Below are 16,600 nucleotides of genomic sequence, written 5' to 3' on the forward strand. Positions count from 1 at the left end.
ATATACTGGGTAAAAGGAATTGAGGTAAATATCCCTTTAGCTGGAGTATTATGTTTATCTGGCAAGACATAAGGCTGTTTACTATTTGTTGTAAACAAACAGTAGGTGTGACAGGTTACAATTTCCTCTAGTATCTTTATTTTTGGGTTTCCCTGGAGACTGTTTAAATAGCTTGAGCCTTGCAGTTATTTTACTTGTAGTCTGTGATTACACAGCAGCTTTGTTGATATGGGTGTTAAAGAGTGGGATGGAGAGGAATCGTTCTTTAATCCTGTGATTAGGCCTCAGTGGTTTAGTGGTCTGTGCTCCTTGACTATCACTATTAAGAACATGGAGGGGCACCAGAGGTAAAATTCATGAAAGCTTGAGGGCTTTCCCTAAGGCTGGGTCCCCCAGAAGTTTTGTATTTTTTAATCTAGTACAGACTTACTACATGACAATCAGTCAACTACCTTTCAAGCATTAGTAACAGTTCCCGACTCTAGTAGCAGTTCCCAATGCTCGTAATTCTCTATTCATCTATCTATAGTTTTCAAAGCAGCAGTATGCCCAGTATTCTGGATTCTCTGAAGAATCTAAAAAGAGTTGTTGGTTTTCAGTTTTTAGCAGGCTTTTCCTTTTTGTGAGAACAGGAGAGTAAACATCTAAGATATTTACACATCAGATTGAGAATGAGAATTCTCTGTTGTTCTTTTCATTATCTTAATGAAGCCTTTTGATTAACATTTTGACGCAGCCTAATCTATGCAACATTTTAAAAAAGTATGAACTTAAGCTGGATAATTTGGGGACAACATACACAGAGAATACCGGTGAGGGAGCATGTTTCTTCTGTAGTACACTGCATTGCCTACATGCGGGTCTAATTTTCAGAGAATTAAATGAAAAGCTATGAGTTTAAAGCTCTGCTTCATAATTCATACAAAACTATTTAACTCTGATCCACTTGACTTCTCTGATATTTCTTCTCCTTCAATTGTCAAAAAAAAAAAAAGCTAATAGCATTAAACTTGCAGGGTTCTAAGCTACAGATAAAATTCATGAGTAATTTTTTTCCCAATCAGTTCTAAAACTCACATTTTCTCTAAACTCTTCATTCGTGCAAAGTCTGATAACTGCATCATTTCATTTTTTACCTGAGTATCTTACTTTATATATTAACATGAAATAAAAGGTGAGATGTACATGATCCAATCTTATCTCTATGATTTCTCATAAAGTGATTTGTATGGTTTACCAAAGTATACATATACTCTGTTAAAATATAAATTTAAACGCAATGGCAATTCTATGAATGCTAATTTGAATAACATGATGAGGTTGATATGGTCTCATATTCACATGGCACTTATAAGAAGATTATTGCTTTTGTAAAAATAAATCCATAATTTAAGAACTGAAAGAAACCACAAATCTGATGATTATCCAAGATATTCATTCATTTCATGGCTTCTTGTTACCAATTTGTAAATATGTTACTAATGCTGTACTTTGTGCTGTTGTGAGGAGTTAGGAATCAGAAGAAATCCTCATGTTTCATGATGACAGACTTAGTACCATTAGCAACTTTAAATTCCATCTATTTCATTTAATTCTTGAAAATAAAACTTGGGGGGCAGGAGGGAGAAAAAAGAAAACTTAAAATTCACATTGGGTAATATTTTCCAATTAGTACCTTCAGTGCTCACATCATTTTTCTTGATTTGCTTGTTTTTAAACTTAACTCATATGATAAGACTTGGAATAACATGTAAAATGTGTAAGATTTCTCACAATCTGAATTCAGTTTCTTCCTTAAGGAACAAGTTCCAAAATCCTTTTTTTTCATAGTTCTCTTCTCAATCAAAATAATTGAAGGAAGGAAATAGCAAATCCCACCATTTCCTGAACTTGCCAGGTTCTTTGTTACCATCAGTCTTCTGCAAATGCTTGCTACTTCTACCTTGAATGCCTACATTATGTGAGTTCTCCACATTCACTGCCTCCTTCCACAGCTCCCTTTCAGCTGAGAAATTTGTTATTCATCATATAAAAACCATCTCAAATATCATGGAGTAAAATATTCCATAGATTGTATCCTTTTTTTGGTTTCCATTGCAATCTTTGTTTTAAAATAAAATAAAAAACAAGAAATTATGTACTACATAGAATTTTGAAAATAGAGAAAATGTAACTATCACTGTTTTGTTTTTTTTTTGCAGTACTGGAGCTCGAACTCAAGACCTTGAGCTTGCTAGGCAGGCGCTCTACCACTTGAGCCACTGCACCAGCCCTATCAATTATTTTAAGACTTATCATTTGAAAAGAATTTATTTCTGATTTTGACATTTATATAAAGTATAAAACAGAAAGTATAATTAATTTCTGTGTGTAATATCTACATTTACAGACAGGGACTATGTCTTTGATTATCTTGTTATTTGTTACTGAATGTGCCACAATGCTAGTGACATAGAAAATATTTCAAAGAGATAAGATGAGACACTAAATGATCTTTGATTTTATCAGCTTTATAGAGGTATAGGTCACATAAACAATACAATTTACCAATTTCAGGTGACTAATGAGTTCAGTTAGATACATTTCACAAAGTGTTCAGTTGTATAACCACTACTCACAATAATCATATCACCCCAAAAAGTTTCCTTGGGACCACTTTGGATTAAGCCTCCTCCTACTTTCTGCCCTTGGGCAAACACTGATCTTTTTCCTCCATAATCTGTGTGTTCTAGAATTTCATAGAAATAGAAATAAAGAGTAATGCAGTCTTTTGTGTCTGGCTTCTTCTACTTGGCATAATGATTTGAGGATAGGGTCATCCATATGCTTTAGTATACCAATAGTTTATTTCTTTTAAATGCTGAGTAGAGTTCCACTGTGCAGATACATCATAATTTATCGTCTCAACTGAAAGACAGATTTTCATTTTGAGTTATCATGAGTACTATAGTTATGAATATTATGTACAAATATTTATAAGAACTGTGGTTTCTCTGAGTAAGTATCTAGGAACAAAATTGCTGGATCATATGGCAAATCTATTTTTAACTTTAAAGAAACTGCTAAATTGTTTTCCAAACTTCATGTACTTGTTTGCATTCCCACCAGTAACATAAAATATTTCTAGGTGTTCCATTTCCTTGCCATCAGTTGGTACTGTCAGTCTTTTTATCTGCTTTTCTACATAGTAGGTATAGAAGAAAAGTTCACTGTATTTTTAATTTGCATTTCAGTGATGGCTAAGAATATTTCACATGTTTATTTGCCCTGTGTATATCCCTTTTTGGTGGAAGTGTCTATTCAAATACCTTGCCTATTCATTTAAATCAAGATGTCTTATTCCTGTGCTACAAGAATTCTTTGTAGATTCTAGACATAAGTCCTTTAGCATACACATGTTTTGGAAAAGACTGTCTCTTGCTTTTCCATTTTAAGTATCTCTTTAAGAACAGAAGTATTCAATTTTGATGAAGTCAATTTTGTCAATTCTTTATAGCATTATTTGTTTTTGTGACCTATCTAGGAAATTTATCTTTTTGTTTTCTAACAGAAGTCATGGAAGACTTCTAAGAAATTTGCTTTTGTTAGCTGTCATATTTCTACTGAAGTGTTATTAAAGTGACCGATTACCACTGTTAAATGATATTAAAAGACATGGATTAATACAATGTATTAATTTTGCTTTTGTTTCTTCCCCTAAAGAAATCATGTTTATTAAAAAAAGAGGGGGGGAGATGGCCCAGTAATGTGTACACATGTAAGTAAATGTAAAAACAATAAAATGAAACAAAAAAAAAACTTGAATACATCAAACTCACACACAATGTTAGATGCACATGTGATATGACCAAAGTGACTTTTACAATTTTCAAGTTATTCCCTTAAAGGGAAGTAGAAAATGCTTTCTTTTTTTCTTATTCTGGATAATGAAGTGATGGTGGTGGTTCATCCTGGACAATGAAGACAGGACAACATGCTAGAGACTGCAAAGTAATACGACAAAAGAATCCTCACGGAGCCATCATGCTTTGTTTGCAATTAAATCACTGTAATACTCTTTGTTACAGTAGTCATGCCTAATTGTATCCCAATGGATGCATTTAAATAAACTTTGCATGGTAGAAGATGCAGAGTAAACATTTTAATATTACTATAGTACATATTTAGGGATTTTCTAAGATAAAGATTCATAATTAATATTTTAGTAAGCCATTTTGGAACAAATTATTTTGGTGTCTTCTGATAGATAAGCAGAATAAAGTATGAATTTCACCACACAGGTAACTTGACAACATTAAAATAGATTAATGTTCACTTTCTTTAATATAAGTTATTACACTTGGTAACATAGTGGCAAAAGCAAAAGTATTGCTGAAATTCTTACCATGGAAAGGTATTCATTCGTACCCTGTTCTTATAAATCAGAATTCCTCCTGACATCACTCCAATCATAATTTCATTGTTACTTTGATCCTTCAAAATAAATAAATAAATGCATGACAAATTTCAAATAAAGGGCTTTGTTAGAGACTTTTTTTTAAAACAACATGACATTTTCAAAGATACCATAGAATCTCACTATAATTACAAACACAAATAATTATCGTTACCCGCTAAAAAAGTAAGAGACAAACTTCAAATCAAACTTAAATGTTGCATTTTAAATTTCATTAAAATTCATATTCCAAATAAAAAATAATCTTAAGATTTCTCATAACTTATGACAGGAATTAACTCTAGTGAAGGGAAACCTGTGATAAAAAATATTTCCAATAGAATGAGAAGTTCTGTAACTAATAAAATACATTAGAAACATCATGGGAATAATGAATAATCGAATCTCTATTCTATAATAGAGAACAATTCTTGGAGAGTTTCAAAGACCCTAGAGAAGAAAATTCAAATTCTGTCTTGAAGAATGTTGACAGCTTCCATACTAGCTGACCCAATTTGAATTAACTAAGCTGTATTATTGAGAGAATGAGTAGAACTAAAACTTTTTTAGGTGTTAATCAATTTTGAAGTAGTTTTACCTTTTCACTTGAAATATTATACAGGAAACCTAATATAGCAAGCATGGTCTTACTTCCTACCATTCATTTGTACAGAAAGTAGGATTAATTAATGAAAACAAACAAGATTTTATAAAATTGTGTCCCCAGAATGAGACCTTTAAACTGTAGTTTTAATAATTTCTACTTAAATAATATCATATTAATCTGTTAGATAAGATAATAGATAAGTGGTCAAATGCAAGTGTATACTAATTTGTCTGGTTGCATTTTTCATTTAGAAATAATCAGCACTACTATACACTATTATCAGAATCTTAAATCATTTTCCAAAGGACACCTGTTAGAAGTTTGGATCAATACGGTAGACTGAGCTTATAAGATGGAAGGCTTACATAAATGCTCTTATCTCCCCTTCTGCCCCAAATATCATAACATCCGAGAAGACATATGGAAAGAGAAGAAGCTGTAATATTTGGACCAGACATTTTGAGCAATCCTTAAAGGGTAAGGAGCAGATTTACAGAGAGAAAAAGAAAAGTTCAAAGAGAAATAAAAGGGGTCCTCAAATTACTGATAGGATGATCAGTTTAGGGAACAGCTAAGATAATAATTCCTACCAGACCCACCATTATACCCTGACTATAGTGAGGTATAAAAAAGTACAGCCTGTCTAAAATAGCCATTGGACAAAAAGGACAGGGATTTAGAATTAAGAGTGGATAAAAACTCCAAAATTAAAAAGACAAACTATTCCTTCCCTCCTCCATCATCTCCAATGGCAGGCTAAAGTAAGGAGAAACAGCATTTCAAGTAACCCAAGAATAACTGAGGCTCATCAGGCATTTGAAGAGAACTAATACCATTAGAAAGAAGCCTGAAACTCAATAAAAAGACAGATCCATCAAGATGTTACATAGGTAAAACACATGTTTTTAAAGAAATGTAAAAGCATATATATGAACTCAATTTTTAAATTATTAGAATCTGGACTTTAGTAGCAGAGGTAACCAAGAGATAACAAAAGAAGCTGGGCTCAGTGGCTCCAGCCTGTAATCATAGCTACATAGGAGGCAGAGATCAAGAGGATGACAGTTCAGGGTAAGCCTGGGTAAAAAAGTCTGGACATCCCCTCTCAACCAATGGCTACTGTATACCTGTCACCCTAGCTATGAGGGAAGCACAAATGGAGGATTGCAGTCCAGGCTGGCTCAGGCATATAGCAAGATTTTTTTATCAAAAATAAAGTAAAAAGGGTTGGCAGAGTGGCTCAAATGGTAGAGTGCCTGCCTAGCAAGTCTCAGAGTTCAGCCCCACCCCCAGGACAAGGAGAGAGGGGGGAGAGAGAAGAAAGGGAGGGAAAGAGAGGGAGGGAGGGGGAAAGGACAAAAAAAAGAAGTATTATGCTTTTCATGGACAAAAATGCTACTAATTCCACTGTCTACAGAAATATACAATGAATACCTTAATTTAAAATATCTTATATAATAATGGAGGGGTAAATTTTTCAAGGTACACTGTACACATGACATGTAATTCATCACAATGAAATACTCATATTATTACTATATTATAAATCAAAAGTAAAATTAAAAAAATACTTTATTTGCTTTTATTTCCTGCAAATTTACTCAAATTTTTCTTTTCACTGCATCCTTAATAATGAAGAGTAGGGCCTTTGTTTTGTCAGTTGTGGGGTGCTTAGGTATAGAACAGTGCCTTGATCTCATTTATATAACAAATTCTTTTCTACCATTTGTACTAAAATGTCTTAGTTGCTTAGCTTAGTGTGGAAGTCCTTTAAATAACCATCTCATCCCATTTTATTTTCTCCTAACTAGTAAAAAAGTCTTTTACTCTAGTTAGGCCACATCAGCTCCATAATGTGTTTTGTGTTCCCATAATTCCATGTTTTGCTAATGCTATTTTCATGCCTGGCTTGTGTTTCTCCGCCTAATCAAATCAAACTGAACCTGTCTAGATAACATTCAACAGCTTTGTAAAAACTTCAATGAGCCCACACCTACATGCTTCTCTCATATTTGTCTCTTAAATCAATTACATGAAATATATAATTACTGTCATGTAGATAACAATGGTTAAGACTATATACAACAGGGTTTTTCACATAATCTTGGCAAAGGAACAGTTACATTTTGCTTAAATTTCAATCTGTTTCTAAAACATACTGATCACATACATTATGCTGGACTGCTATAAATGTTTCTAGATGCTTATAATTAATTTGCATATTTAACTTGTTACAGACCAGTAATAAACAGTTCACAGATCAGCATCAGTCTATAGATAATTCTTTGAATATCAATGAATGATTATATTATTTCACATTCCTTCAGAGCTCAGTTCTCAAATAAGAATTTCTTAATTGATTTCTGGTGATAATATTATGCTTACACTTAACCAGTCACACACACTACTTGAGAAGAAGTTCAATATAATCTGATTATAAAGACATGTAATGAGCTTTAATTATATAGCTACTTTTGCAACTAAGATTAAATGATAATTAAGTGGGAGGGGTTATAACGTGCAGTGAGTATATACTTGACAATGTAAACTCAGAGCAACCATAAAAAATGGAAGGGAAAAGATAATAAAAATTTCTAAGTAAGAAATTTTAATTGTTCCAGTGATTATTGGTATGATAACAGTACAACAACCATTTTAAGTGTAATGTGGGATTAAGTAAATGAATTATTATGGGACATGTGAATTCTAGAATCAATCTTGATTGTTTTAAGAACCAAAATATTCTATGTATCTCAATACAGAAATACAGAAACAAATACAATTAAAAGGCCTAGAAATAACCAACCCAATAGGAATAAGCATTCTCAGTATCCAGACCAGACTGAGATTCTGAAATATACTGTTCATTAAAAGAAACCAGGGCTTCTTGGGAAAAAGTCTAAATGTAAGTTGTGGCAGAAAATAGACAAGATAAGCCTGAAATATCTTAAAATACCAGACAGCGTGGAAGCTATCAAAGACTACTCAGGTCATGTCAAAGAGCTCCCACAGTGACCAAGATGGGACAGCTTGAGCTTTAAAAGGGTAAATAGGTATAAGTATGGAATTCTATCAAAAATATTTCCTCTATGAGCTTATATTCATTACCCTGAAAACTGGATATATAAAAGGAAGAATCAAACATTTTCCATGCCTTTCCCTTTGAACAGTAAAAGAAGGGAATGACTTCTTAAAAAATCATTCCAGTGAACAAATAAAAATCAAAAGATATAAACAGGGTCTACTTTTCAGGCTCAAGTGAATAATGGATCTAGGCATTGAGCATAAATGACTCTTAGTATAAAAAAAGAACAAAATCAAGCCACCTTTGGAAAAAAGAACAAAACAAAAAGATCAATTCTGAATCTGATCATGCCTCTAGATCAAGCTGACACTCTGTAAGAAATATAGAGGACAGAATATTATGCTGAACTGCATTGTGAATTAAGTAAAACCCGGATTGTAAGAAACTACAGGTAAATTGATCCAGTTCTTTATGAGGTAAATTTTGAGGAAGAATAAGGGAAAAAGGGTGAACCTATAGATTAAAAGAGATTTAAAATTATCTACTTAAAAAGCACAAAAAAAATTTTTTTTCATTTTTCTTTTATTATTCATATGTGCATACAAGGCTTGGTTCATTTCTCCCCCCTGCCCCACCCCCCCCTTACCACCCACTCCGCCCCCTCCCCCCCAATACCCAGCAGAAACTATTTTGCCCTTATTTCTAATTTTGTTGTAGAGAGAGTATAAGCAATAATAGGAAGGAACAAGGGTTTTTGCTGGTTGAGATAAGGATAGCTATACAGGGCATTGACTCACATTGATTTCCTGTGCGTGTGTGTTACCTTCTAGGTTAATTCTTTTTGATCTAACCTTTTCTCTAGTACCTGTTCCCCTTTTCCTATTGGCCTCAGTTGCTTTAAGGTATCTGCTTTAGTTTCTCTGCGTTAAGGGCAAGCACAAAAATTTTTAAATAAATAAAACATCAAGATCAAGCTATAATATCTAGGAAGGCACACCTGAGTGATTAAAACATACTGTCGCAGGCCAGGTGCCAGTGGCTCATGTCTGTAATCCTAGCTACTTGGTACGCAGAGATCAGGAGGATTATGGTTTGAAGCCGTATCGGGCAAACAGTCCATGAGATCCTATTTTGAAAATATCCAACACAAAAAAGGGCTGGTGGAGTGGCTCATGCATGCCTAGCAAGCATGAGGTCGAGTTCAAACCCTAGCACTGCCAAAAAAAAAAAAATTTACCATGTAGGAAGGTTGTTATTGGAAGAGAGCTCCTAAGGTAGCTGGCACAGGTCTGTCTCCTGCTTGACCTGAGTTCCTCTTACAAAAATATACGCAGATATACATAACAGTATCTGGACTTTATTTTACAATAGCAGATTTAAAACAGCAATGTAAAAGGATGAGATTTAAGATGATGAATATGAATAGATGTTGTAATATTTTCAATCCATACGCCAATTGTTCCTTTTGCTTTCCCCTGAAGTATATGGACTCTCCCCTCTCCTGCTTTTCTTTGGATACTACTGCTCTTACGGGTACTAATTATCTAAGGCTACTGAAATCCCCACCTCTCTATCATCATATTAAGAGTATGATAACTAAAACTTACTAAGTATTATTGTGATTAGGAACAACATTAATGTTAAGTGGTATGGAGTGGCTGTCAAAATAATTCTCTTAATTATTTGTAATTATAAAACAGTTTCAAAACAATATAGAACTAACTGGGTTCTAGTTCAGTGGTACAATACATGCTTAGCATATTCAAGAACCTCTGTTCCAGCCCCAGCACCAAACATAAAAACAAAAGCAACCAACAAAACAAAACATACAAATACCAACTAAAGAGCACTACTTCTCACCTTCCCTACTTCTCCTTACCTCACTCAAAGAGGCAACCATTAACACTTTGGGGTGTATTCTATCTTAAAAAAGTCTTAAAAAGGACTTTTTAAGGATAAAATTGAAAAATTAAATGATCACAGATTAATTCATACTAATATTTACTATCCAAAGTAGGCTATGCCAATTTATATTTCAATGTGTCATGTTCACTTTCCTACAGGCCAATAATCAGTATTTTTAAACCTTTGATTTTTTTTGCAAATCTGGTAAGAATTGCCATCTTGTTATTTTCATCACTGTTTTGTACCATCAGTGATGACAATTACATAATGTTGCTCAATCTTATCTTCCCTGTGAAATGTCTTTATCTGTTTTTCCTAAATTTCTAATTGTACTTTTGAAAGTTTTCCTTTGTGGGAGCTCTTTATAAAATTTAAACTTTTTTGTTATATATGTTGAAAATATATTCTTTTACCTTTATACTCTTTTCCCATACACCATTAGTTTAAAATTTCCATGTCTTTATATTTTTAATGAAGAAATGCATAAAGGCGTTAGGCCCATACATTCATTAAAGACTAAAGAAACGTTTGCATGCCTACAGAGTATGTAAATGTGAACAATTTATTCAGTGAAATGCAATCAAGCATCTACTGATATTTCCATAAACATATTTAATACAGAAAGATGGCTGACAAAAACAATGCTATGCCTAGACAAGTGAAAGCACAAAAAAGAATTTTGGAAAATTATTGGACAATTTGAATACTGTTGTGTGACATAGAGGAAGTTGTATATATATCTCTTTTCTGATAGAAGAGATTCTTTTTTCTATTCCAGACTACATTTTTAAATTATTTGATTATTCTACCCAATCTGTCAAAAAGTCTTCAAATATATGCAGGTTTAAAATGAGGTTTTAGAAAGAAGGTGTAAGTTGGTTCTTAAATACAGAAAAGAGGTCATAGGGTCAGGTAAATTAACTTCTCTGTGCCTCAAATTCTCCTTACCTATAAAGTAGAAATAATAATATTCCTTTCTCACAGGATTGTTTCAGGGATTAAATAAGATTAATATACGTAAAACTCTAAAAAGGGTGTCTAGCATTTAGGAAGAAAAGAAACATTCAAATTTAAAAACAGCAAAACATGGAAGAGACATTAATCACAAAAGATATGATGTTTGACATCATTAGTCAGTAGTGGAATGCTATGATATGATAAACACACCTAACAGAAAAGCTTAGCCAGGTGTGGTGGTGCACACCTATGATCGCAGCACTTGGCAGGCAGAGGCAGGAACATGATCTGAGGCTGACATGGGGCAAAAAGTACGAGACCTTATCTGAAAAAAAACTAAAGCAAAATGGGCATGGTATGTAGCTTGCAGCTGCCTAGTAAGCTCTAGATCCTGAGGTCAAACCTTAGTAAAACACACACACACACACACGACAATAACCAATAACATGTTGAAAAGGATGTGAGACCTGACAGCATTGCTGACGGCAATGCAAAGCAGTATAATCACTCTAGGAAAACAGTTTGGCAGTTTCACATGAAGTTAAACCTACAATATGACCCAGCAATTCTACTCTGACTTACCCTAGAGAAATGAAATTTAAAGTCACTAAAAACATGTACATGAACGTCTGTAGTACCTCTATTAATTAGAAAACAAAAATAAACACAAAAAAAAAATCCCACCAAAAAAAATCCTGGAAGCAACCCAAATGTCTTTCATTGGATGAATGGACAAACAAATCATAGTATATCCATGCAATGGGATAGTACTCAGCAATTAAAAGGAGTGAAATACTGAAACAGGATAATTTGGATAAATCTCAAATGTACTGTTGTAAGTGAAAAAAGCCAGTTTCAAAAGGTTATATACTATAGGACTTATTTATAAGACATTTGGGAAAAGACAAAACTACTGGGTCAGACACACAAAGTGGTTGTCAAAGATCAGGGTAAGTGAAAGGTGAACTGAGGTAATGAAACTGCTCTGTATTCTGATGGTGGTAGTTGTTATGAAAAGCCATACATGTATTAAAATCATGAACTAAATACCAAAAAAATCAATTCACTATATTTTAAAAATAATACCCCTCTGTTCTCTCCCCATAAATCTTTTTTTCCATTTCTTTTTATCCTGAAGTTTTCACTTATTTCCACTTTTCTATAATTCTCTATTCCATTATTCAAATAGTCTTCTAGTCACAGTAAATATTTTTATGTTTTCAAATATGTCATATTCTCTCTTGATTCATGCTGATGGCTCTCTATAGTGAAAATCATTCTCTTGGTAAACTCTTACTCATTCTTACAGTTGAAATAAATATACTTCTTCTAAGAAGGCTTTCTCAACCTACCCTCTGTTCCTGGGCTGGGTTATATGTTTCTGCTGTATGATACCATAGTGTTCTGTAATTTTCCCTTCATGTCCTCACATACTTAATCTTTAATACATGTTCTGTATCTCACTCCCCCTTACACTGTGAGTTCCATGAGGGCAGAGATAATATGATGCTTTGCTCACTAAGTAATCCTCAAGGCCAATGTTGTGGAAGGCACAGCATAGTTCCACACATTGGATGTTGTAAAGACTTAGTTGAATCTTAAGAGTTTGAGATAAATAACTTGGTTCCACTTGAAGGCAAACAGAAAACATCTTACCTTGCTTGTCAAAATAAAGTATTATTTCAAATACACTCTTGTTTGGACATTCGATTAAAACTTAAGTCTTCTCTTTGTGTTCTTCCCTCATCTACCATCTGTCCTTTTGTTCTCGATGCCACTAAATTTCCTTTCATGTTTACTCAGTATTTGAACATGCTCTTCTTAATGTCTTAGTATCTATATACAGGAAAAACAGCTTTTCCTAATTTTTTTTTCCTTTTCTAAGACAGGGTGTCACTATGAAGTCAGGTTGGCCTCCAAATCTTGATTCCTGGGTAGTGGGATGACAAACATGTGCCCCAACCCTGGCTCCTTGTTTTGTGGGTGCACAAAATGTTTCTAAATAACTTTGATCATTTAAATTTTATTTTATTTTCATTTATTTAATTTTGTGGTATAGGGGTTTGAACTCAGAGCCTCATCCTTGCTAGGCAGGCACTCTACCACTTGAGCTACTCCACCAACCCATTTTTGTGTTGGGTATTTTTGAGATAGGGTCTCATGAACTACTAGCCTGGCTGGCAATAGTTGATTGATCTAATCTCTCCTGATCTTTGCCTCTCAAGCAGCTAGGATTACAGGCATGAGTCACTGCAGCGTGGCTTGACCATTCAAGTCTTAAATTCCTTTATATTGGTACCTACATTTAGGGGTCTCTGAGAATTGTTTTACAATCTAATCATTCAAATAAACAAAGTACCTTAACTTAATCAAATCAATAAATAACACTGTGGTAAATTACATAAAATTTATCTAGCTTTGTCATTTCAAAGTCCAATACTCTTTAAATTTGCATATTTAAAATTTCATCAGTTGTAAATTTTATTGTAATAAAAAACCAGAATCTAACTGCACAAATACTATTACAATGCATTTTGGAGAAAACTATGTCAAAATAGTAAACCCCAAATAAGTAAGGAGAATCAAACAGATTTCCAGATCACAAACACTTAGAATTAGAAGATACAATCATTCAAGGAATTGAGTCACTCGGTCTGCTGAAGGAGACTACCACAGCTTTGTGAAACATAAGAACAAATTGGCTCTGCAACTAAGAAAAAGGATTGACAAATCGGACTATATGAAATTAAAAAGCTTCTGCACAACAAAATGAATGGTTTCTAAATTGAAGAGGTTACCCACAGAATGGGAGAAAATCTTTGCTAGCTATACATCAGATAAGAGTCTGATAAACAGAATATAGAGGGAGCTCAAAAAAGCTAAACTACCTCAAAATCAATGACTCAATGAAGAAATGGGCACATGAACTGAATAGAGAACCTTTTCAAAGGAAGAAGTCCAAATGGCTAAAAAACACATGAAAAAATATTCATCTTGGCTTTACCCTGGCCATAAATGAAATGCAAATCAAAACCACATAAAGATTTCACCTCACTCCTGTTAGAACAGCTACCATCAAGAACACAAATAACAAATGTTGGTGAGAATGCAGGGAAAAAGGAACCCTCATACACTGCTGGTGGGAATATAAGCTAGTACAGCCACTGTAGAAAATAGTTACTTAAAACACTAAAAATAGAACTGTCATATAATCCAGCAATACCACTCTTAGGAATATACCCAAAGGAATGTGAGTCAGTTTACAACAAAGGCACCTGTACACCCATGTTTATTGCAGCACTATTCACAATAGCTAAGCTATGGAAACAGCTAAGATGCCCCAGTACTGATGAATGGACTAAGAAAATGTGGTATCACATACACTGGAATTTTATTCAGCCACAAAGAATGAAATTTGGTCATTCGCAGGTAAATGGACAGAACTGAAGAACACCATCTTAAGTGAAGTTAGCCAGGCTCAGAAGGCCAAAAGCCACATGCTCTCTCATATGTGGACTATAGACCTAATACAAATGCAGCAATATTGTGAAACACTGGTCACACTAATGGGAGGTCATGGGTAAAAGAAAACTAAGAACTTGAATATAGTTGATATACTCTTTATACAATAATGAATATAGAAATCTTAAATTGGCTGAACCACCATAAGAAAGGGACTTAGGTAGAATGAAAAAAATTAGAAACGATAAATCATTTGGGGATATAATACAAATACACATGGAAATATCACAAGGAATTTCCCTGTGTAACTACCTTTATTTCCAGCAAACTAAAATGTCATGTTCTTTTTATCTTTCATCTTTTTTCTTTTACAAAATTGGAAAATGGAAGGGCAGAACAGGTTGGGGGAAGGGGGCACGAATTGGCACCAGTGGGAGGGGAAGGTGGTAGGGAAAGGGGGTAGGAGGGTGACGACTGTGTAAAAAACGTGTACACATGTATGTAAATACAAAAATGATACCTGTTGAAACTATTACTGGAATGGGGGGGATAAAGGAGAGCAATGGAGGAGGTGAATTCAAGTATGATATGTTTAATACATTGTAAGAACCTTTGTAAATGTCACAATGTGCCCCCACCCAGCACAACAATAAAGGGGGAGGGGAACAACTAACAGTCAATGAGGCTCTAAAAGATAAAAACATCATGCAGAACAGAACACTGAATACTAAACTGCCTCTATATCTGTATGTATCTGCATATGGTAATAAATTCAAAATATTTACCTAAAGAAAATTCTGGTCCTTCAATTCCCTTTCAGGCTGATATCCTTATTAGGTTCAACAATTCACCCCAAAAGAATATAAACCCTTAAAAGCTAGCAGCATAGCTCAAGTGCACATACGTAGCAAGCATGAGGCCCTGAGTTCAAACCCCAGAACTGCCCCTCCTCCTTCACTAAAAAAAAATGTATAGTCTGTAACTTCACTGAGAATAGTTACACTCAAGGTTTTTCTAAATGAATTTAACCTAGTGATAAAGAAATCACAAGAAGGAACATAGTCACAAATGAAGGGTAGCCATTTACAAATATGGTCAAAGCAACAGTGCCTAACATGAATGAAACCCGTGGTTCAATCTCCAGCTTTGTACATATAGAGATTTAAAAATTTCTGATACTGAGTAGTGAAGCCTAATTCAACAATATCAAAGTAAGTTTTCTTTACTTACCCTTGCATAGTGGAATTCAACTCCATAGAGTTCTAAGGTACGTGCTGTGTTCAGGTAATTAAATTCTGCTTCTGCAGGAGATGAGCCTCTGTAAACATCAATAGGTCAATCATTAGATCCATTGCAAATATGGACAAATTAGAAAAAGTTTATGTGGAACAATGACCAAGTATAGTCTAAATCTTTTACAAAATACCATTTTTTTGTATTGTAACATCTAACTTATTTAGTATTTAGTAGAACTTATTTTTGAATTATTGGAAGTTTAGTAGAAAACTTCCAATAATTCAAAACATTTGTGTTCCAGATGTTTTCTTATTTTCCAGAAAAATAAGAATATAGCAAATTTTAAAAACCCTTAGCTGGTTTTATGGCTTTAACAAAGTCACTTATTTTCAGATACAACTTTAAAACATAACTTTTCAGAACATGGTTCAAACATCATACCAAAATTAAATTACACAAGTACTTTTAAACATGCAGATTCTAAGGTGACCTCCAGAACAATGCTTTTCAGAGTGCAGTGTATATATAGGTATTGATTTCCAAGTACAAAAATGCATGTCAGAGACTTCTACAGCAGTTGGGCAGGATAATTTTGTGTCATTTGAATCCAAGAGTGAAAAAAATAGGACTTTTTTTTTTATGTCTTATGTCTTTATAGCTTCATCTTATTTTTCTAGTAACTCATTTTTATTACATATTTCAAAATATAAATAATATAATAATGACTGGAGAAAGAACTGTTCTTTCATCACAGATGGTTGCAGAAATACAGTTCTACAGAGGGGCTGAGGTCCAAACTGTTGAGACTCAAGTTCCCTAATGATTCTTAAGAACGCAAGATCAAGAACTATAATCTCTAAATGTGAAGTCTTTAAAAACAGATTAAATTTGTTTCATACATAGTTCTAATAACCTTATTTATCTGCTATTATCGAAGTATAGCAAAATAAAAGCAGAAGAGTATAAAGGCAAA

The 16,600-nt window shown here is 33.6% G+C and overlaps 1 protein-coding gene across 4 annotated transcripts in view; it reads right to left on the reverse strand.

Moving 5' to 3' along the window:
- The window catches only part of Ptpn4 (protein tyrosine phosphatase non-receptor type 4), a 171,741-nt gene that overhangs the window by 60,978 nt on the left and 94,163 nt on the right, over positions 1-16,600 (reverse strand). For all 4 annotated transcript variants that reach the window (XM_074070542.1, XM_074070541.1, XM_020184859.2 and 1 more), the window contains 2 exons: positions 15,622-15,709; positions 4,385-4,473 (listed from right to left, as the gene is read on the reverse strand). In XM_074070542.1, coding sequence (XP_073926643.1) covers positions 4,385-4,473; positions 15,622-15,709 — 177 coding nt within the window. The remainder of the gene's footprint in view (positions 1-4,384; positions 4,474-15,621; positions 15,710-16,600) is intronic.

The sequence above is a fragment of the Castor canadensis genome, chromosome 4, assembly GCF_047511655.1.
Source record: "Castor canadensis chromosome 4, mCasCan1.hap1v2, whole genome shotgun sequence".
NCBI lineage: Eukaryota > Metazoa > Chordata > Mammalia > Rodentia > Castoridae > Castor > Castor canadensis.